Raw genomic sequence first — 18,458 nt, 5'->3', positions numbered from 1 at the left:
TCTGCTAATTTATGTTCTATTTAAAAAACTCTTTAAGACCCTTTCAGGGTCCAAACATTCTGAGTGTATCACTAAAATAGGAATAGGTGGGAGGTACTGAATACTTAATACTGTCTAGAAGAAATAGCCATACATCATAAAAATCTGTGTTTTTTAAGAATTCTGAGCCATTGTTAGTTGGTACATAGAACAGAGATTTATAGAGCTGATTTTGTAGTAAAATGTGTGAAAAAGATAAATAAATACAAAAAATAAATAATAGTAGTAATGAAACCAAAAGTAATCTTACCTCTATAATTGCATTAATATAAGGTTGTGATGTTGTTGCATTCCATTCTTGTGCAGTGACAGTAGACAAGTAATTTTCTGTAGATATGAGACTTTCATTCTGCTGCTGGCTCGGAGTGCTGGTGTCCAGAGTTATATGTGTAACATTAGTGTAGTTTATCTCAGTGATAGTGGTAACTGGAACTGGTGGTTCAGTGGTGGAGAGTAGAGTACTTGCAGTTGTAGGACTCACTGTAGTATGCTTCACATCTATAATTAAAGGAACGTGCATTGCTTTTTAGAAAAAAACATTGCAGAAGTAAAACAAGCAGTGATTGTGTATTTATTTATGGGATTATTTATCTATATGTTTATTTATTTGTTTATTTATATAGGTATTTATATATACAGTGTTTATGCAATGTAGAGGTGGCATAATGATATTGTGTATCAGTGGCGTCACAAGGGGGGTGCGGGGGGTGCGGCCCGCACCCGGGTGACACCATTGGAGGGGTGACACCAAAATGACTCTCAGTCATTTTGGTGTCACCCCCCTCTGAAAAGTCGGGCGCTCGGTCAAGGACTGAACGCCCGACAGTATCAGGAGAGAGGAGGGGACCCGGCAGTATACCGCTCCGGGTGTCACCCAGCCTCGGGACGCCCCTGTTGTGTATCTTTATTGTGTATCTTTATTGTATTAGATGGTGTAATGTGTAACCCAACTTCAGACAATTTGTTTATTTCTATAAGGAACATAAGAATATGTGTGAAAGTATTAAAATATCTGTAAAATTGTTATTTTGGTCGGTGTCCCTATATGGTAGATGTCGCCACTTCATTCATTGGCCATGTGCATCATCTCAGGGGAGGAAATGCCTTTCCCTAGGATCTCATGAGATTACAGATGAGATTTCCCAGCAATGCTCGGCTGGTGTAACCTTCCCAGGATGCAACGCTTTGGCACATTACATCATTGTGCCAGAACTGGACCAGGAAGTGGATGAACTCTGTTTGTAAGTAAATGAAAAACAAGTTTAACTAATGAATGTAAAATGATTTTAAATCAGCGTGTAGAACTGCATGCTGCTGTGATTTTTATTGAAAGGGGGTAAAGGTATGCTTTAATGAGACTGTGTTATTTAAAGCAAATGTCACAGTATTAGTAGAGGAGTTTTTTTACACTTTGTAATTGTTTTAAGTGCTACACTATTTTTGTGTGTTTGGTATATGTACTGAAACAATAGCTTGCCCTCTGCAACTTCTAAGGATAGCAAAATATTTCCTGGGCTGTAAGGGTGGACCAGTCAGAAACCACCCACAGCTGGTCCACCTTGTAGTTCAAGTAAACAGAATTCTCATGAGTTGCTATGATTCCTGCAATTTGTAATTAGTGCTCGGCTCTTTGCACTCTTTATTAAAACAGATCTAAAACCTAACTGAATTATATATTGTTTGCCAAAGCACTGTGTATTCTAAACAATTATCATCATTTTCCTTTATACATCAATGTGTTGCAACAGCAGCTGGATGTCATTGTTCTAGGTGGGCTTCATGATGGAGACAAGGTCAGAATGAACAGTGGCATGGCCACTTGGAACCTTCACTGGAAGTCCACGTGACAGGATGACAAGTCAGAATAGCAAGTGGGAGACAGCAACAGAACGTTGCTCTATAACAGGAAGGTCCTAAACAATGACTTTTATAGCATGATCACCAGGGTTTTTCTTTAGTTAAAGCTATAGATTTCAAAATATTGAACGTAACTTTTGAAATGATAGTAATTTGTTAAAGCAGGCCTCCGGGCAAATCAAATCTTAACCCTTGCAGTGGGACTACTCCCACACTGCAAGGGTTAAGTGTTTCTTTTGTCTAGGGAGCTAAAATAACAATATATGCTCACCCGAACCATGATCCCGGTTGGCTCTTAGACCAGTTCCTTCAGCCTCTCTCCTCCTCCGCTCCAGCAGTCTATGGTCCAGTGAGTCATCACGTCCTACACAGTGTATAGAACATAAGGACATCGAAGGACATTCTGTCGCTGGAGCAGAAGAGGAGACTTGCTGAATGGTCTTGGCAAATATAACTTTGTTATTTTAGCTCCCTAGAAATAATGAGTAAATTTAATATAATTATTTATTTATAGAAAGAGGGCAACAAGTGGGTAACTCCATTTAGAGGGTATTTGTTGCTTTTTCTAATATTATTATTTCCTGAAATGTATAGGAGATTGGCAATGCCTGCAGATTGTGTTATTGTTTCATTGAAACCTAGAATGCAGAGTGGGGGTGAGGGTGGGAAGTTGATCATGAAGCCCTTTTTTTCTAAATAAGGTCAGTCAGTACTGGTCACTTGGGCATGTGTGCCAGAAGCATAAGGAAAAGAGTAAAACTACCGCAATGGAATTTATGGTTACAAGAATACAGACAGGAGAATACACAACGGACATCTGCAATTAAACATAGACGATGGTCGTAGATTTTAAGAAAGCAAACATTTTTCTTTCGATAAATGCCATGATGCCGCAGATGATGTTGAACCCATAAAACATTACGGGGTCTATTCACAAAATTGCCATAGGCAGCCGAGTGAATAAGCGACCCGAAGTGAAGTGAGCCTAACGCTGTTCAGCTATTTACTTCAGGCTTGTACGGCTGATTTCAGCCGTATATCGGCTGAAATCAGCCGTATATCGGGTGGCTTCAGCTGGCTTCGGGTCGGCCAAACAAGCTCCGCTGTTCGGCCGACCCGAAGTGCAGAAGGAATTCGACTCAGCCGATCCAACATCTGGATCGGCTGAGCCGAACCTCCGGCAGACTGCTCGCTGCTGTTCAGCCTATTCTCATAGATGCCGAACAGCAGTGAGTGAATAGCCAAATGCCACCGAGCGGCATTCGGCTCGGCTATTCTGCAATTCGTCTATTGTGCTCGGTAACTAGAAAAATTGTTTAAAAAGTAGTAAAATAAATAGAAAACGATTGTGTGGAGCTAGCAGTGACAGCTAGCTCCATCCAACTGTTTTCTATTGGCCGGGCGGTTCTGCTGCCGTCAGAATAATAAAAAAAAAACACCATAGGAATGCATAGCTTGATTCCTATTGGCTATTTCACTTTGCAATAGCCAATAGCAAACTAGATATTGCACCCGCCCTCTCCTGCTGTCAATCACTAGAAGGGGACCTGATGGAGAACTTCAGGTCCTGCGCTGCTGATTGACAGCAGCAATGGGCGGGTGCAATAGCTAGTTTGCTACTGGCTATTACAAAGTGAAATAGCCAATAGGAATCTAGCTATGCATTCCTATGCTAGCTTTTTGTTTTCCTGACTGATGGCGGCCCCATGTCAGAAAAAAAAAGAAAACAGATCGCAAGGAAAGGTTTACTCTGCTCGATCGAGCAGAGTAAACGTTTCCGGAGAAAGTGTTTCTCTTCCGGGCGGCCGTGAGCCGCAATCTAATAGCGGGAGACTCCCAGATCATCCGGGAGAGTAATGACAAATCAGCGTCCCTGGTTACCAGGTAACCAGGGACGCTAATCTGTCTCTGCAATAGCCGAGGTGAAAGCCGAAGCTGGCCGAACAGCCGGCCATTGTGAATAGCCCGTACAGCAGCTGTTCGGTTCTACTAAACCGAAGGGGTCCTGGGGCCGAAGCTAGCCGAAGGATCAGCCGAAGCTATGGCTAGATCCTTCGGCAGCTTTGTGAATAGACCCCTAAATAAAACACTCCCCTTGATTATCTTTAGCTCTGTATGTTATGCTAAGTTTCATTTTATTATGTACCTTTGATATAAAGTATGTCTGTGTCATATTAATGACAGATTTCTTTCAGCACTTGCTTGGCCTTTGAATAAATACGTCCTTGAACAGTGCGAATCACAGTCAAGTACCGTAACACTAAGCAAGTGTGCTGAAAGGACCTGCCTTTCCTTCCATAGGAAACTCAATGTGCCAAGTGCTGCACGAACATTTGGCACATACACATTTGGAAGACAGTCAAACCTTTTTTGTAGTGTCTCATTAAAAAGAAAGGAGTGTATTATATTTAACATGCAAGGTGGACTTCCCTGTCATTATGCCACATAGTTTTAAATTTCATTTAAACGTAAGTTTATTTAAAAATATTATTTAATTACATTTAGAAAGAATATAATATCAAATCATTGAAAAAAATACTTTTGCTAGGGCAGGTTTTATGGATTGCATTATTAAGAGGACAAAAATGACTAAAAATGTTAAACCTTAAAATGCATTTAAGTAGGGATGTCCCGATACCACTTTTTTAGGACCAAGTACAAGTACAAGTACTGTCCCTCATGTACTTGCCGATACCAATTACCGATACTTTTTCTTAAAGGGACATGTGACATTTTTTTCTAAAACAACACAGACTGATGATTTTGGGGCAGTTTCCCACCAGGGCTCAATACGGGTGTCACCAGAACTGAACACATGTCCCCACAGCAGAACACATGCCCCCAAAGCCGAACACATGTCCCCACAGCAGAACACATGTCCCCACAGCAGAACACATGGCCCTAAGGCAGAATAGTATTCTGCTTTGGGGACATGTATTCTAACAATACATGTCCACAAAGCAGGATACATGTCCCTAAGGCAGAATAGCATTCTGCTTTGGGGACATGTATTCTGAGAATACATGTCCCCAAAGCAGGACACATGTCCCTAGGGCAGAATAGTATTCTTCTTTGGGGACATGTATTCTGAGAATACATGTCCCCAAAACAGAATTTCTATCCTATTACAATACAATTATCCTAATATTTAGTTCATGAAAAAATTGGAATATAGGAACTGGATCTTGCACAATCTAACGCTGCAATATTATGAGGATTCTCCATATGAGATATATTTATTTTATGGCTGAAAGCTCCAGCTTTGTCTCTAAGCAGAGCTTTATAACAGGCAGAAGGATCAACAGTAAAATGATGAATATAGAAGGCTATCTTTGACTTTGTTTTGCTTTTTTATTAGAAATGGCAAATTATAGGCTCTGAGCAAGTATGGAGACCAGGAATTCTGAATTTAATCTGAATTCATGGGCTATGTACTTATTTCAGGTCAATGACTCAAAGTATTGAAGTCAGAGTCAGCCAGGAAATTTCCTTTTTAGAAATAAATTAACAATGGCAGCCTCAATATTTCACTCAGCTCAAGTTTCCTTTAAGTCAGCAGAATATTAAAAAAAATGTTGTACTATGTAATTAATATTAAGGATCATGCACCCAAGGCATTGTTTTAAATAATGTTGTAAATCTCACTTTTTTCTTTATCTTTTTAATGTTTTGCATTTTGCATTTTCTTTGTAATATTGGGCAAAGTCTGTACCTGTTGCATTTGTTACATTTAAAAGCTCAATATAAAATACAGAGTGGCCAGTTTATTATGACCACCTGACGTTTGTAGGCAAATTAGCTATATTTAGCTATAATTTTGCGCTGAAGTTGCTAGAGGGCCAGACCATTATAAATAGGGAAGCAGGTTGTTTACCACGACAGTAGAAGTGATTTCTTTTCTGAAGATATGGGTAAACAACGCGATTTAACAGCCTTTGAACGTGGGATGATTGTTGGCTCGAGCCATGGAGCGAGTATCAGCAAAACAGCAGAATTTGTTAAATGTTCAAGAGGGGCTCATTGTTAAAGTGTTTAAAGACTGGACTGTCAGCCAAAAATCTGGGTCTGAACGTTCGAATTGTTGCCGTCAGCGACTAGTCAATGTTAGGGCAGAACGGAGAGTGGAAAGACTGGTACAAGCCAACAGAAGGGCAACAGTGCAGTGTCAGATTCATCGCATCACCTTTCAACATCTCGTGGAGTCACGAGGCGGCCCAACGAAGTCATCTCGTGGCCCAACGAAGTACTGATGGGGTGGTCATAATAATCTGGCCACTCAGTGTATATTAAACAAAAAAAAGTGTAGAAAATAAAATACTTTTTTTCCAATGAGGAACTCCAGCCATAGACATCTATTAAAAATTCTTCAAGGGAATAAAGTTCTGATGACTGATCAGACCATGTAACATATCTGAGAAGAGATACATTTTTTACATATATTTTATTCAACATGCACAGCAAACTGTTACCATGCCGTACACACATGTGGGCCTGTGATCTAAACAAACCATAACAATTTATCTTCGTTCTCATTTATTGCTTTAGTAAATCAGGCCCAATTTGTGGCGTTTCCAGCAAAATGAGTTACTTAAGGATACATTTAAACACATAAAAAAGCACAGCGCAGCACACCAAAAGGCATGGGTGTGAATAGAGCCTTCCTACATGTTGAATATTGCTTTTGGTTCTGTGGTGAGCCCTTATAACGTAAATACTTGGCCCTTCATTTATAATACTTATACGCAGGGCAAATGCCATTCGCATGGCACTAACACTCCTAGATGGTGCTGACGAGTATAGGAATTACTCCTCAGCTCCATCTATGGCTATATGGGGGGCAGAAGATTTATAAATTTAGCCCTTGGTGTTGCCTTCATAGTCCAATCAGAAAGCTCGCTCCATGATAACTATTATTCAACTTACCTTTTTCTAGACATATATTTTTATTTGCCAGGTTCCCCTTTTCATCCATTTCAAGCCTTTTCCAGGTGTTAGGGTGTTTCATTTTAACTACAACCTTTGTCCCTTGTTTTCTAAGGAATAAAGAGGTGTTTGCAACCTCAAGAAGGCCTTCATTTTCATGACATATCCACACAGGTGCCTTTGCGCAGTCTATAAGGATAGCTGGACGAGAATGTGACGGTGAAGATGAAGAAACACTCAGACACTTGGAAGTTTTCACGTGTAGTAGTTTCCCATCTTCTGTCCATTTCCATTGCTGGCTGCGGATTGTTACATTGCATCTTCCCACACTCACAACTTTAGCCCCAACAATACATACGCTCTTCTGCTCATCGAAGATCTGAAAGCTCTCTACAAAAAAAAAAGAACAATATAATTGAACACAAAATGCACTTTTGACAGAACTGAACATATTAGTACACTGTCATCTCTATTTCATTTGCTGCTAAACACAAAAAATAGCAAACATGTCATCACAGCTGTTTATGCAAGGCTACTGAAAGTAAAAACTCTAAGGCCCCTTTCAAATGAGCGGTCTGATTGGGTCCGTCTGTCAGTTTTTCAGCTGCTCTCGATTGAAGGCTCTATGCAAGTCTATGGGCAGCCGTGTGTAAACGGATCAGCGTCCATTTACACCCGGTTAGCCCCAGCTCCGGCTGGTCTGGAGATCAGAGATCCATTTTGCTGGACCGGATTGGGGGTAATCTGATGTAAACGGACACATGTCCATTTACTTACGATTCTCCATAGACACACATGAGGTCCATGTGGAGTTTCAGTTTTCTCCCCCATTGCAAGATGGAGGAAAAAACTGTACGGGGACGGATGTCACAGCAGGGATATCTGCTCCATACTGCTGTGATCAGGATCAGGTGTGAAAGGGGCCTACATTTGCTACCCAAGGTATAACACATAAAAATATATAATATATAATAATAATAATACTCTCTAGCTGCATACTCGATCATTGTCAGGTTGTAGACTTTTTATGCCATCTTATTGAGGATAATAACTTCAAAAAGAGAGCGAAATGACAACCATCAAATCCCACAATGCAATTCTTCACTTTGTAAAGTCTTGTAGCCGTGTTACAATGATACTTTGCATGATAATCTGCTGCTGCTGCTGTGCTAATGTATAATGGTAAGATTGCATGCTTTAGAGCTCCTTCTAAATGTGGAGCAAAGTGGATTCTGATGTGTTGCAAACCATGTGCATGTTTTTAGCAGGAAAATGTCAGAATGACACGGTAAAGTGGACCTATCACAGCACTTTAGCATTTACCCAATGCCTGAACAGACTCAATTTAACTAAATATGCTTTACATTGGATTGTTACATTCTTTCCTTTGTTTCACTTTTTACATGAATTTTTTCTTATAGAGTATGATATACAGTAAATGTTTAGGAGTTTTCCGATCTCAGAATATGTATACAGTGCCCTTGACACATTGGTACAAGCTGGGGTTGCAAGAACAGACTCTTGATTCAATACACAGGGAAAATATATAGAATTTGACCTCTCTTATTTCTTATGAAACACAAGAATAACCCTAAACCATACTGACCATGCAACTATACTATAACATCTAGATTTGAAAGGGTACACCCAGCCAAACAGTTTTTTAGTTTTAGAATGAGAAGGAGTTAGCATCCATGTTAGGTTTTTACTGAGTCTGGGGCTCATCAACAGGGTACGTCAATAGTAACACATATAAAACTTAAGAAATACTTTTTTTCGTATAGTGAGGGAAGGTTATCATTTATTGTTGTTTGAGTCTTTGTTAAAGTTTTTTCCTCATTCCTGTTACAAGGACCACTAGCATATGATATCACCATGTTATCTGTGGTGAAATGACTGCACATAATGAAAGTCTTTCAGCGAACACTAATTAAATCAGGATAATTCTCCTAAAACTGTACCAGGTAGCAGAATCATTTAAGGGTCTTTGTTGGTGGGCTTTTGTTCTTATCACAACTTCATCTCGCATAAGTCAATGGGAATTGAAAAGCAGCTTGAAGCAGGTCGATGCAGCAGAAGGTCAGAAGGGGATCAACTGCAGATCAAATGAACCTGTCAATGAATTCTGAATGATCTCACACTGATCTCAAAAACAAGCGGGATGCACCTGAAAGCTGCATTCCACCATCTACACAAACCCTCTGACACAGGTCCTACCCTAGGTAAAACTGGACAGTTGGTAACATTTGCATATACATGCCATATGGAGATTGTACTTTGCATGTGTACCAATCTACGAAAGAGTCTAATGGACAAGATAAGAAAAAACAAAACAAATCTAAGATAAAACTGATAACTAAAGCTAAACAAGTTATACTCAACTATAACAAGATGGGTAATATAAGAATCATGAGCAGTGAGGGGTAAACATCAGAAAATGTGGTCAATCAGCTGAATGAAAGGTGAGATTCACACTGCAAGGAGCAAATGTACTGTCCACCCTGTGTATAGCTATCCTAAAAAGGGGGCCTTAGTTCACTGGTGAAGCCTGTGCATCATCATCTTGCCTACTCTGTGTAACACCTCTGTCACCATAACTTAGTAATACAATATTTTTATAAGGATAGTGATACACCAGAAGTACTACTCTATATATTAACATCAATTCAGTTTTCTTTAACCTTTTTACCATAGGTAAGATAAGTACACGTATTAGAGGTTACTCTGCAGTTATAAAGCACTCCTTTCCAAAATCTTTATACAATCTATAGTAATGTCTCATATATCTATTTTTCTCAACAGGATATACATTTTTTTCTTTTAGGCTGCACAGCCTACTGTATTCTGAACAGGGCCTGCATTTGACTAAATAAAGACACTGTTCAGCTGACAATTTTGCACCCAGCTTCTTCGATATTTCAATTGAAGCATGTTAGGCCAGAGTCAGGAAACAAGGCCACCAACTGAGCGCATTTCAGCTGACTCTTGATGAAATTAACTAAAGTATACATTGTTAGATTTTTTTTTTTTTAAACCTGTGGGCTAAAATTTTTTTTATATATAACAGATTCTTCCATCTATGTTAAACAGTGTGGATAGATGAATGTGCTTTGGATTCCACCAGTGGCATCGGCCACTGTCAAAATACATGAGGGGGGCTGGCAACTGGATGACTACAAGCACCGTTCAGCCAAAGATTTTCCAACCAGCTCTTTTGATTTTCTGATTGAGGGATTCCAGGTGAAAGGGTGCTGACAGGGGCACCTACTGTGCAAAATTTGCATAGTGTATGGACAGCTTAAATGTATAGCCAGCTTTATTTTTTCTTGCTCCAGGAGTACAGATCAGCCCCTCTTTTCATCTTTAGCAAAATTACTTTGACCCAGCAGGCACAGACATCCTTTTATTTGATTGGGATATAAACAACCTCCAATCGGAGAACAGGACCTCTGTTACCAAGCTTTGGATAGCAAAACCAAACTTAGAGAGAGACCAAGACCAAACTTAATGAGGACCTCTTACAAGGGTAGGACCTATTATAGTGCAACCTATTAGGACAGTGATATTACAGGGCGTAGGCAGGGACAAATTTACCATTAGGCACAGTCATGTAAATCTGTAAGGTTATTTACACAGTATCAAAATATCCTAATATTCCAGAACAAGACCAAAATATTTTGTGTAGAAGAAGTGATTCGATATGGAAATTTAGCCCAAGGCATGGGGAATCCTGCTTAATCAACTGAGCTGTCTTTCAGTAAAAAAGTAGAAACTGCACTGGGTCCTAAGGTAATGTTAAGGGTTATGCAGCACAGTGGCTTAGTAGTTAGCACTTCAACCTGGACTTCCCTGGTTCAAATCCCAGGCAGGGCACTAACTGCATGGAAATTGCATTTTCTCCCTGTGCTTCTGTGGGATTTCTTCCTACCACATGCTGGTAGGTTAATTGGCTTCTGTCTAAATTGGCCCTGTGTGTATGCATATGAGATAGGGACCTCCATCTGGGCAGGGACTGACATGAATTTACAGTATCAAAAGTGTTGGCACTATATAAATACGTGCTCTGTCTCTCATGATCTCTACATAGTTATGTTGCTTTGGATGGTTATGAAGAGAAACCCAAATATTGGTTTTACAATATAACTATCTAAAGTGTACTGTGCTTTCTTATTTTGAATGTTTTAAACAACAACAAATACCAGCAAATCTTCATTTTTTAAGTTCAGGTTTATTGGCAATTTATGTTTTTATTTGACAACACTAACGTCCATTTACAGATGTGATATCCAGTTGATATAACAATTGTGGTTAGTGAGTGTGCTTTATTAAAGCATATGTCAAAACTTTTTTCTTAGTTTAGGGAATAGTTATAGATTACATCTATCTGTTTTTTTTTGCCAACTACATTCTTCACTTCCTGTTGCCTTAACACAACAGGAAGTGAGAGGAAATCACTCCAAAGTGAGAGACAGCTCCTCTTAGACAATTGTCACGTGAACGAATGTTCTCATTGGAAGATTTTCTCTCTATTCCTGTTCCAAAGACAAATTACAATTTTAATTTTTAATTTTTAAAATTTGATTGTGAAATTGTATTCACACCATTGAATTCCCTGGGACAATGTTCAACAGGACAAATAAAGAAGGGGAATGTCCCTAGCAGACACAGACATCAATAAAAACTTGACTTGAGGTTGTAATCATTCCCTACTCTATCCAAAACTAAAAAAATGGGCTCTGAATACACTTAAGCATTTGTATTTTATTGCTATAAGTATGGAAAGAAGAATAAGGCAAGAACCTGCACGTCAACATTGTGTATTTCTGATGCCATTCACTTCATGACTCTTATAAATAACAGGGAATATACACTGAGTGGCCAGATTATTATGACCACCCCATCAGTACTTCGTTGGGCCATCTTTTGCCTTCAATACTGCTTCTTGGCATTGATCATCCACGAGATGTTGAAAAGTGATGCAAGGAATCTGCCTGATGAATAGCACTGTCCTGTTCTGTGAGAGCCTGATGGCTCTTTCAACTTCGTCCCACCAATGCTCAATTGGATTGAGATCTGGTGATTGTGGGGGCCACCTAAGCAAGGTAAATTCTCCCTCATGCTCTTGAAGCCACTACTGCACAATACGAGCACCGTGGCATGGCGCATTGTCTTGTTGGAAGAAACCATCTCCATTGGGATACACCATCAACATGATAGGATGAACTTGATCAGCAATGATACTTTGGTATGTTGTGCTATTCAGACATTGTTCCACATGAATTAAAGGGCCCAAATCATGCCAGGAAAACATGCCCCAAACCATAACACTGCCCCCACCAGCTTGAAGGGTTGTACTCATGCATGTGGGGTGAATGCTTTCATGCTGTTTCCGCCAAATTCTCACTCTGCCATCTGCATGATGCAACTGGAAACGTGACTTTTTTCCAATGCTCGACTGTCCAATCCTTGTGTTCCTGTGCGAATTGGAGACGTTTTATCTTGTTAACTGCAGACAGCAAAGGTGTTCGAACAGGCCTTTGGCTTCCATATCCCATACGATGCAGTGTACGGTGAACAGTGCATTCAGAGATCATTTGAGAGGATCCCTGATTAAGATCTGCAGTAATTTGATGCACTGTTGCCCTTCTGTTGTCTTGTACCAGTCTTGCCACTCTCCGTTCTGCCCTAACATTGACTAGTCGCTGACGGCCACAATTCGCACGTTCAGACCCAGATTTTCGGCTGACAGTCCAGTCTTTAAACACTTTAACAACAGCTGCTCTTGAACATTTAACGAATTCTGCTGTTTTGCTGATACTCGCTCCATGGCTCCGAGCGCCAACAATCATCCCACGTTCAAAAGCTGTTAAATCGCGTTGTTTACCCATATCTTCAGAAAAAAATCACTTCTACTGTCGTGGTAAACAACCTGCTTCCCTATTTATAATGGTCTGGCCCTCTAGCAACTTCAGCGCAAAATTATAGCAAATTATAGCTAATTTGCCTACAAACGTCAGGTGGTCATAATAATCTGGCCACTCAGTGTAATTGAAGCGTATCTAAACTCAACAACAACAAAAAAATAATATATTGCATTTTACCAGTCCTTAGATTTGGTGTCTGCATTATTTTTACAAGCAGCTGGTAATAACACACTTCCTGTCCATGGATGGCTACACTTACTTCTCCACTGTATCTATGGAGGGAGCCATGGTTGTCAGCTAAGCTGGTCTTAAAACATTCTTGCTTTCCTCTCCATTACATAGGGGGTGGAAGATTAAAAGTTTATAGAAGGAAGATAACATTGTTTTATATGTACAGTTCAGTTCACAGGTAGTGACAAGGACATTTCTGGCAAAGGACAGGTAGTGACAAGGACATTTCTGGCAAAATCAGAAGGTATATCTTGTACTTGCCAAAAATTTTATTGGTCTAAAAAATAAAATGAATGCAGCCACCACATATTAGGACTGGTAAGCTGCTATATATTCAATTTTTGCTTGTGGGTTTATCTATCCTTTATTGTAAACATGTAGATAGTGGGACAGGTAGGTGGTTGTTGCTGACCTCTTTCTGAAAATGCTAGGTGCTTGACCTTCTCAGACGCTTGAATAAGTGGGCAGATTAGAAATGCCAAAGTGAAGTCAGAACTGCAGAAATACATACAGCATTTCTTCCTAGCCAGTGACTCTGAAAATTTTGAAGCTTTGGATCATTAAGACAACCATGCAACTACCATTTTCAGGAGAGGTCAGCAATAAGAGTGTTCTTTACAAATAAACTATATGAAAATGCAACTGAAGCCATTTTATTTAGTTTTGAATGGAATTGAGAGGGATTAGAACATCTGTCAGGTTTTATTGCTGTGTTCCCCTTAGGGAGAATCACCCTCTCTACCTGTCATGGTGATTATTAGCACTGAGAGTGAAAGAAGATTCCAAATTTTGGACAGAGATGGATGGGAAATATTCCAATAGGGACATTAGGTATGTTGACCCTGCTGACCACCAGGTATTACCCTCCCCTTTGAGGGATTTCCTCTCACTTCCTGCTGTGGCTATTGGACAGGAAGTTAAAAGAAATCTCCCCATTGGGACACAAAAATCCAAAACTAAAAAGAAAGTTTTGGCTTCAGTTCTACTTTAACAGCGGTGCACAACTAGTCTACTCAGCATTCCTTAATTTGTATTCAAAATTAAGCTTGGAGGAGTATTGGATTGCATGGGAGCCCTCTAAATTCAATTTACTTGCCTACTACTGATATTAGTGTGTTATGCTGGTTGTGCCTAGGTAAATACCTGCCTGTACCGGGCCGGCAAGTAGTATGCAATAACAGGCATTGGTACAACAGGCATTGGTACAACAATGATGTTTCAGGAAATTACTTTATTGAAGCCAGTCCAAAATGGAGTGTTATCGGTTGCTGGAAGCACAGCACTTGACACTTTGATGTATTTTGCACCAAAAGGAGCTTAATCAGAAGGATAGATTCATACACCTTTTGGTGTAAAACGTGAGACTACTTTTTGCATACTTTACAGGCCAGACTAGGTTGAGGTTCTGGAGAACTGTGGCAGGTAGATAGTTTTCCTTGCAGCACCAGTGTCTTTTCTTTCAATGCAAGCAAAAATGGAGGTTGTAGGCTATTTCCAGGATCTGTTCACACAAGTGAACTGGTAATATGAATGTATAGGAACTGCAATACTGCAAGTAGATCACATAGCACCATTCATAACAGCAAGAACATTGGCGTTAGTCAGAAACAAAATGGCTTTTCTAAAACATTGACAATGTTTTACTTTTGGCCCTGTGAAAAGCTTATTCCAGGAGCAACCTCATGCTTCAGGAAGGCTTTTTCCATCTTCTTAGGTTATCTTTATTCAAAAGTATGTTAGAGCTGTTATATAGAAGTGTTTTCAGTATATCAATATTCAGTTTTGCTGAGCTTGACTGTAAGTTGAAAAGAGCTCAATTATTATTAATTGTGCAGTTCATAAACTCTACAGTGAACATGTCCTATCTAATTCCATTCCAATTTCTATTCATTACATACTCTCAATACTTCTGGCACCGCTTTTAACATATGGTTTGGTGAGCCCTTTACGCATCTCTGATTGAGTTCCATTTGCCTTGTATTGAATAGAACTCTGGGAATTGAAGCCAAACTCCAGAAAAAAAACTGTATGTTATATGTGTAGGGCTGCTGCAAAGTATACAAATATTACTTTGTAGCATTCCGCCTCCGGCAAACAATGCTGGTCTTCTGGGCACTGCTTGGAGTTAAGGGATGCGACTCGAGCAGTTAAGTGCTCCAAAATTTGGTTCCAAGGATCACTGCGCTAGGAATGGATTCTAAATAGCTTATAGGACCAGCAGCAACTCTGTATGAAAATGGTATCTAATATGGTAAGTTTTTAAAATTACTTAACATATTAGTTAAGTGGTCCAGTTGCATCCCCACCCCTTCTCGCTACTGGCCAATTTACAAAATGCCTTATATATTTTTAAAAAATAATACAAGGCTATCTGTAATTAGAGCAGGAGAGGAGGGAACAGGCATGTGACATAATTTCTACTCCTCCAAATTCATGTTGTAAGTGGGCAAGGAGAAATAAGGGGCAGCTATGCTTCTCCTCAGAATCCAGAAGCTAGGCATTATGTGTAGGTGCCAGCATGCTGCCAGGTAAGATTTCTATACTTTGCAGTAGCCCACTACGCGTAACATGCAGCTTTTTCATGATCATTTACACACCCAGTGCAATCATTTTTTCCTGGAGCCCGGCTTTAACTACTCTCTGTGCTGGACCAGTTCCTCTGTCCCCCCACTCACCTCCCTACATAACCTTTCATGTGGCTGCTGGGGGAGGAGCAATTGGGAATACTACAGAGCAGGGGTGGGCAATTAATTTTCTCACTGGGCCACTTGAGAAACTGGGACTGCTGTGGTGGGCCGAACCATTTGAAAGGCACCCCAAACACACCTACCAGCTGCAATATAATCGACCGCGCTGCAAGGCTCTGTACTGCAATACCATGCATTTCAGTGCAGTTGAAAAAAGTAGTGCATGCAATGCACATGCCACACTGTAAAGCATGTTAAATGCATTGTGCGGTACCATGCATCAATTCCACGGAACCGCATGATTAACGCACATCTTTATTTTCCCCACATAGTATGTGGCACATACCTTCTTTTCTTTTTTCTCCATAGGCCAGAGGCAGGAGCCGGGAGGTGGAGCTGCAGGAGAGGATGGAAGAAGATACTCTTCTGTCCTCCTGTAATGCTGGGGGTTGAAACACACTTGATGTCACTGGTTGTTAGGACGCCAGCAGTCCTAGCAACCAATGACTGAAAAGGACACAGACTGATTGTTGGCCTATGGTTTGCAGTGGATGCACCGGCATAGGAGGGGCCGGACCGGGATAGACAAAGGGCTGGATGTGGCCTGTGGGCCATAAAATGCCCATATCTGCTATAGAGTATTACTTGAGTGACAGCTCTGAGTCTGCTGGGCCTGCTGACATCACATCCAAGATGGCAGCGCCCAGCACAAATCTCAAGGCTTTTGAATGTCTACACAAGGAAGGCTTTTACAGGTAAACAACATGCAAAAAATACACTAAATGCAGATATAATCCTAGAGGAAGATTGTTGTTGAAATAAAGAATCTGCAATAGGGATAATTGATTGCTATAATGATTTCCAAGGCTGCTCACATGTCCTTTTGGGGTCATGTATAGTGGTGGAGTATGTTTTATATGCTTTGCTTTATGGTGTTTCTAATAATATCCCTACATTATTCTTAGTAACCAGACTACACAGCATTCCTAATAACTTTGGATCTAATGTTGCTCAGATTGTGGAGATTGGCAGGGATTCTATTCTTTCTCTGTAAATATACCCATGTGCAACTAACCCCATGCAGTTATCCCTATTTCAAATGTGGCCATATTCAATAGACAATGAGAGTAGCAAAGTGAGGAAACTCACGGCAACCACTCAACATGCGCTTGACAGGTTCTGATTGGTTGGAAAAAAAAAATATTGCTGACACAGGCCAAAAATAATGTTGTTTCGATGTAGCTTTACTAAACAATAATCCAGTATCTGAATTACTATATTCAGATATATCCAGTTTTTGTATTTTGAACCAAAATACATGTAGAGGCATACACTGTTAACATAAAAATAAATGTAATGCCTCTGATTAATAGTTTCACCATCCATATATTGTAATAAAGACTTTGGAACTATTAATAACCCATTGAAATTGTCCTGCCAACCAATCATAAACCATATTTCAATTTATGGAAAAAAGTTTCCTCTTTAATCATATGAATTTATTAATCTTGGTGAGTCTACTCCTTGGCAGAGTTGGATACAATATAAATGGGAATAAGTGGTGGTTTCTTTTCTGACCGTACTATATGGTATACGGTAAACCATGACAGCCAATCAGAAACAATCTTTCAGTAGGTTACTGTGAGCATACTAAAGCTGATTTATGGTTGATACATCACCGCTTTTAACATTGTTATTAGATAAATCAAATAGTCAAACAAAAGTACAAAAAACAAATATTGTATAAAATGTATGTACAACATATCATCTATGACAGGATCTGAGCAAATGTGCCCTCATTACAATGTATGGGAACCATTAATTCAAAGCAAGTATACATGCTCTGAAGTGTACATTCAATACATTTTGTTAACGCATCTGTCAATCCAAAAACCAGCTCACACAATATTAGAGGAAAAACACTAAAAAAAGCTGAATGCTGAATATAAGGTGACTTTGGAAGTACAGGCCTAATATGTCTCAGATATTAGAAGCAAATAATAGTATAAATAAGAACATAAATAAAATTGCTAAGGAGTAATATGGTCTATAAAAGATATTAAAGTACTATATGTAAAATATTAAAATCATATAGCGTAATATAATTCCTAGAGGCCTACTATCTGGTCACCCTAAATAACCTGAACTCTTGCAAGCATTGTGATATACAATATTGTGTTGTATTGTAATACACTCTGTTTTCATTCACAGTGTACAGGATTATCTTGTGTAACACATCTCATAGGATGTGGATGTAGAGATGAATCATTTGCTCCCTAATACCTGTACAGTTTTGGATTAATGATACTTCCAGATGTTACTCTCCCCTCCCCAAATATGAAATGTACGTCTTTTCACTTACCTGTTATCCTATAAGACAAGCAGCTCAGCAGCAGCACAAGTAAAATCACATCCATTTTCCACCTCATAGTCACTCCATGCTTCTGTCCAACAAGCTAGATAAGTGAAGCTAGCACTAGGAAGGAAATGAGCCTTCACGAAGGGAAAAAAGTCAGTGACGAGAACTTCCTTCTATTCAATTGTTTTGGGGACTCTGCTAAAGATGGCAGTCTTCAGCATTGATTTAATATCTGTACGTATGTTTGTGTCTGGACCTTCCACAGAGGTCTCACAGCAGAGCAGCCCAGACTGCAAGACAAGCACATTACCATGACCCACCAACCTTGTCCTTCCATACCGCACATATACACAGCAGGTCTGGAAATGCTGGAGTTTAGCTAAAAGCGAAATAGTTAACTGCCATTAGAATTTTTGCTGAGGCACTTTACTGTACAGC

The 18,458-nt window shown here is 39.7% G+C and overlaps 1 protein-coding gene across 1 annotated transcript in view; it reads right to left on the bottom strand.

Annotated features, from left to right (window-relative positions):
* The window catches only part of PTPRB (protein tyrosine phosphatase, receptor type B), a 98,715-nt gene extending 80,568 nt beyond the window's left edge, over positions 1-18,147 (bottom strand). The window contains 3 exon segments of the mRNA XM_018576337.1: positions 290-537; positions 6,820-7,209; positions 18,024-18,147. Coding sequence (XP_018431839.1) covers positions 290-537; positions 6,820-7,209; positions 18,024-18,090 — 705 coding nt within the window. The 5' untranslated portion in view covers positions 18,091-18,147.
* Between the last annotated feature and the right edge of the window lie 311 nt (positions 18,148-18,458).

Source organism: Nanorana parkeri, unplaced genomic scaffold (genome assembly GCF_000935625.1).
Source record: "Nanorana parkeri isolate BGI_ZX_2015 unplaced genomic scaffold, ASM93562v1 scaffold65, whole genome shotgun sequence".
NCBI lineage: Eukaryota > Metazoa > Chordata > Amphibia > Anura > Dicroglossidae > Nanorana > Nanorana parkeri.
The sequence above is the reverse complement of the archived record's forward strand: the minus strand, read 5'-3'. Positions and strand labels throughout refer to the sequence as shown.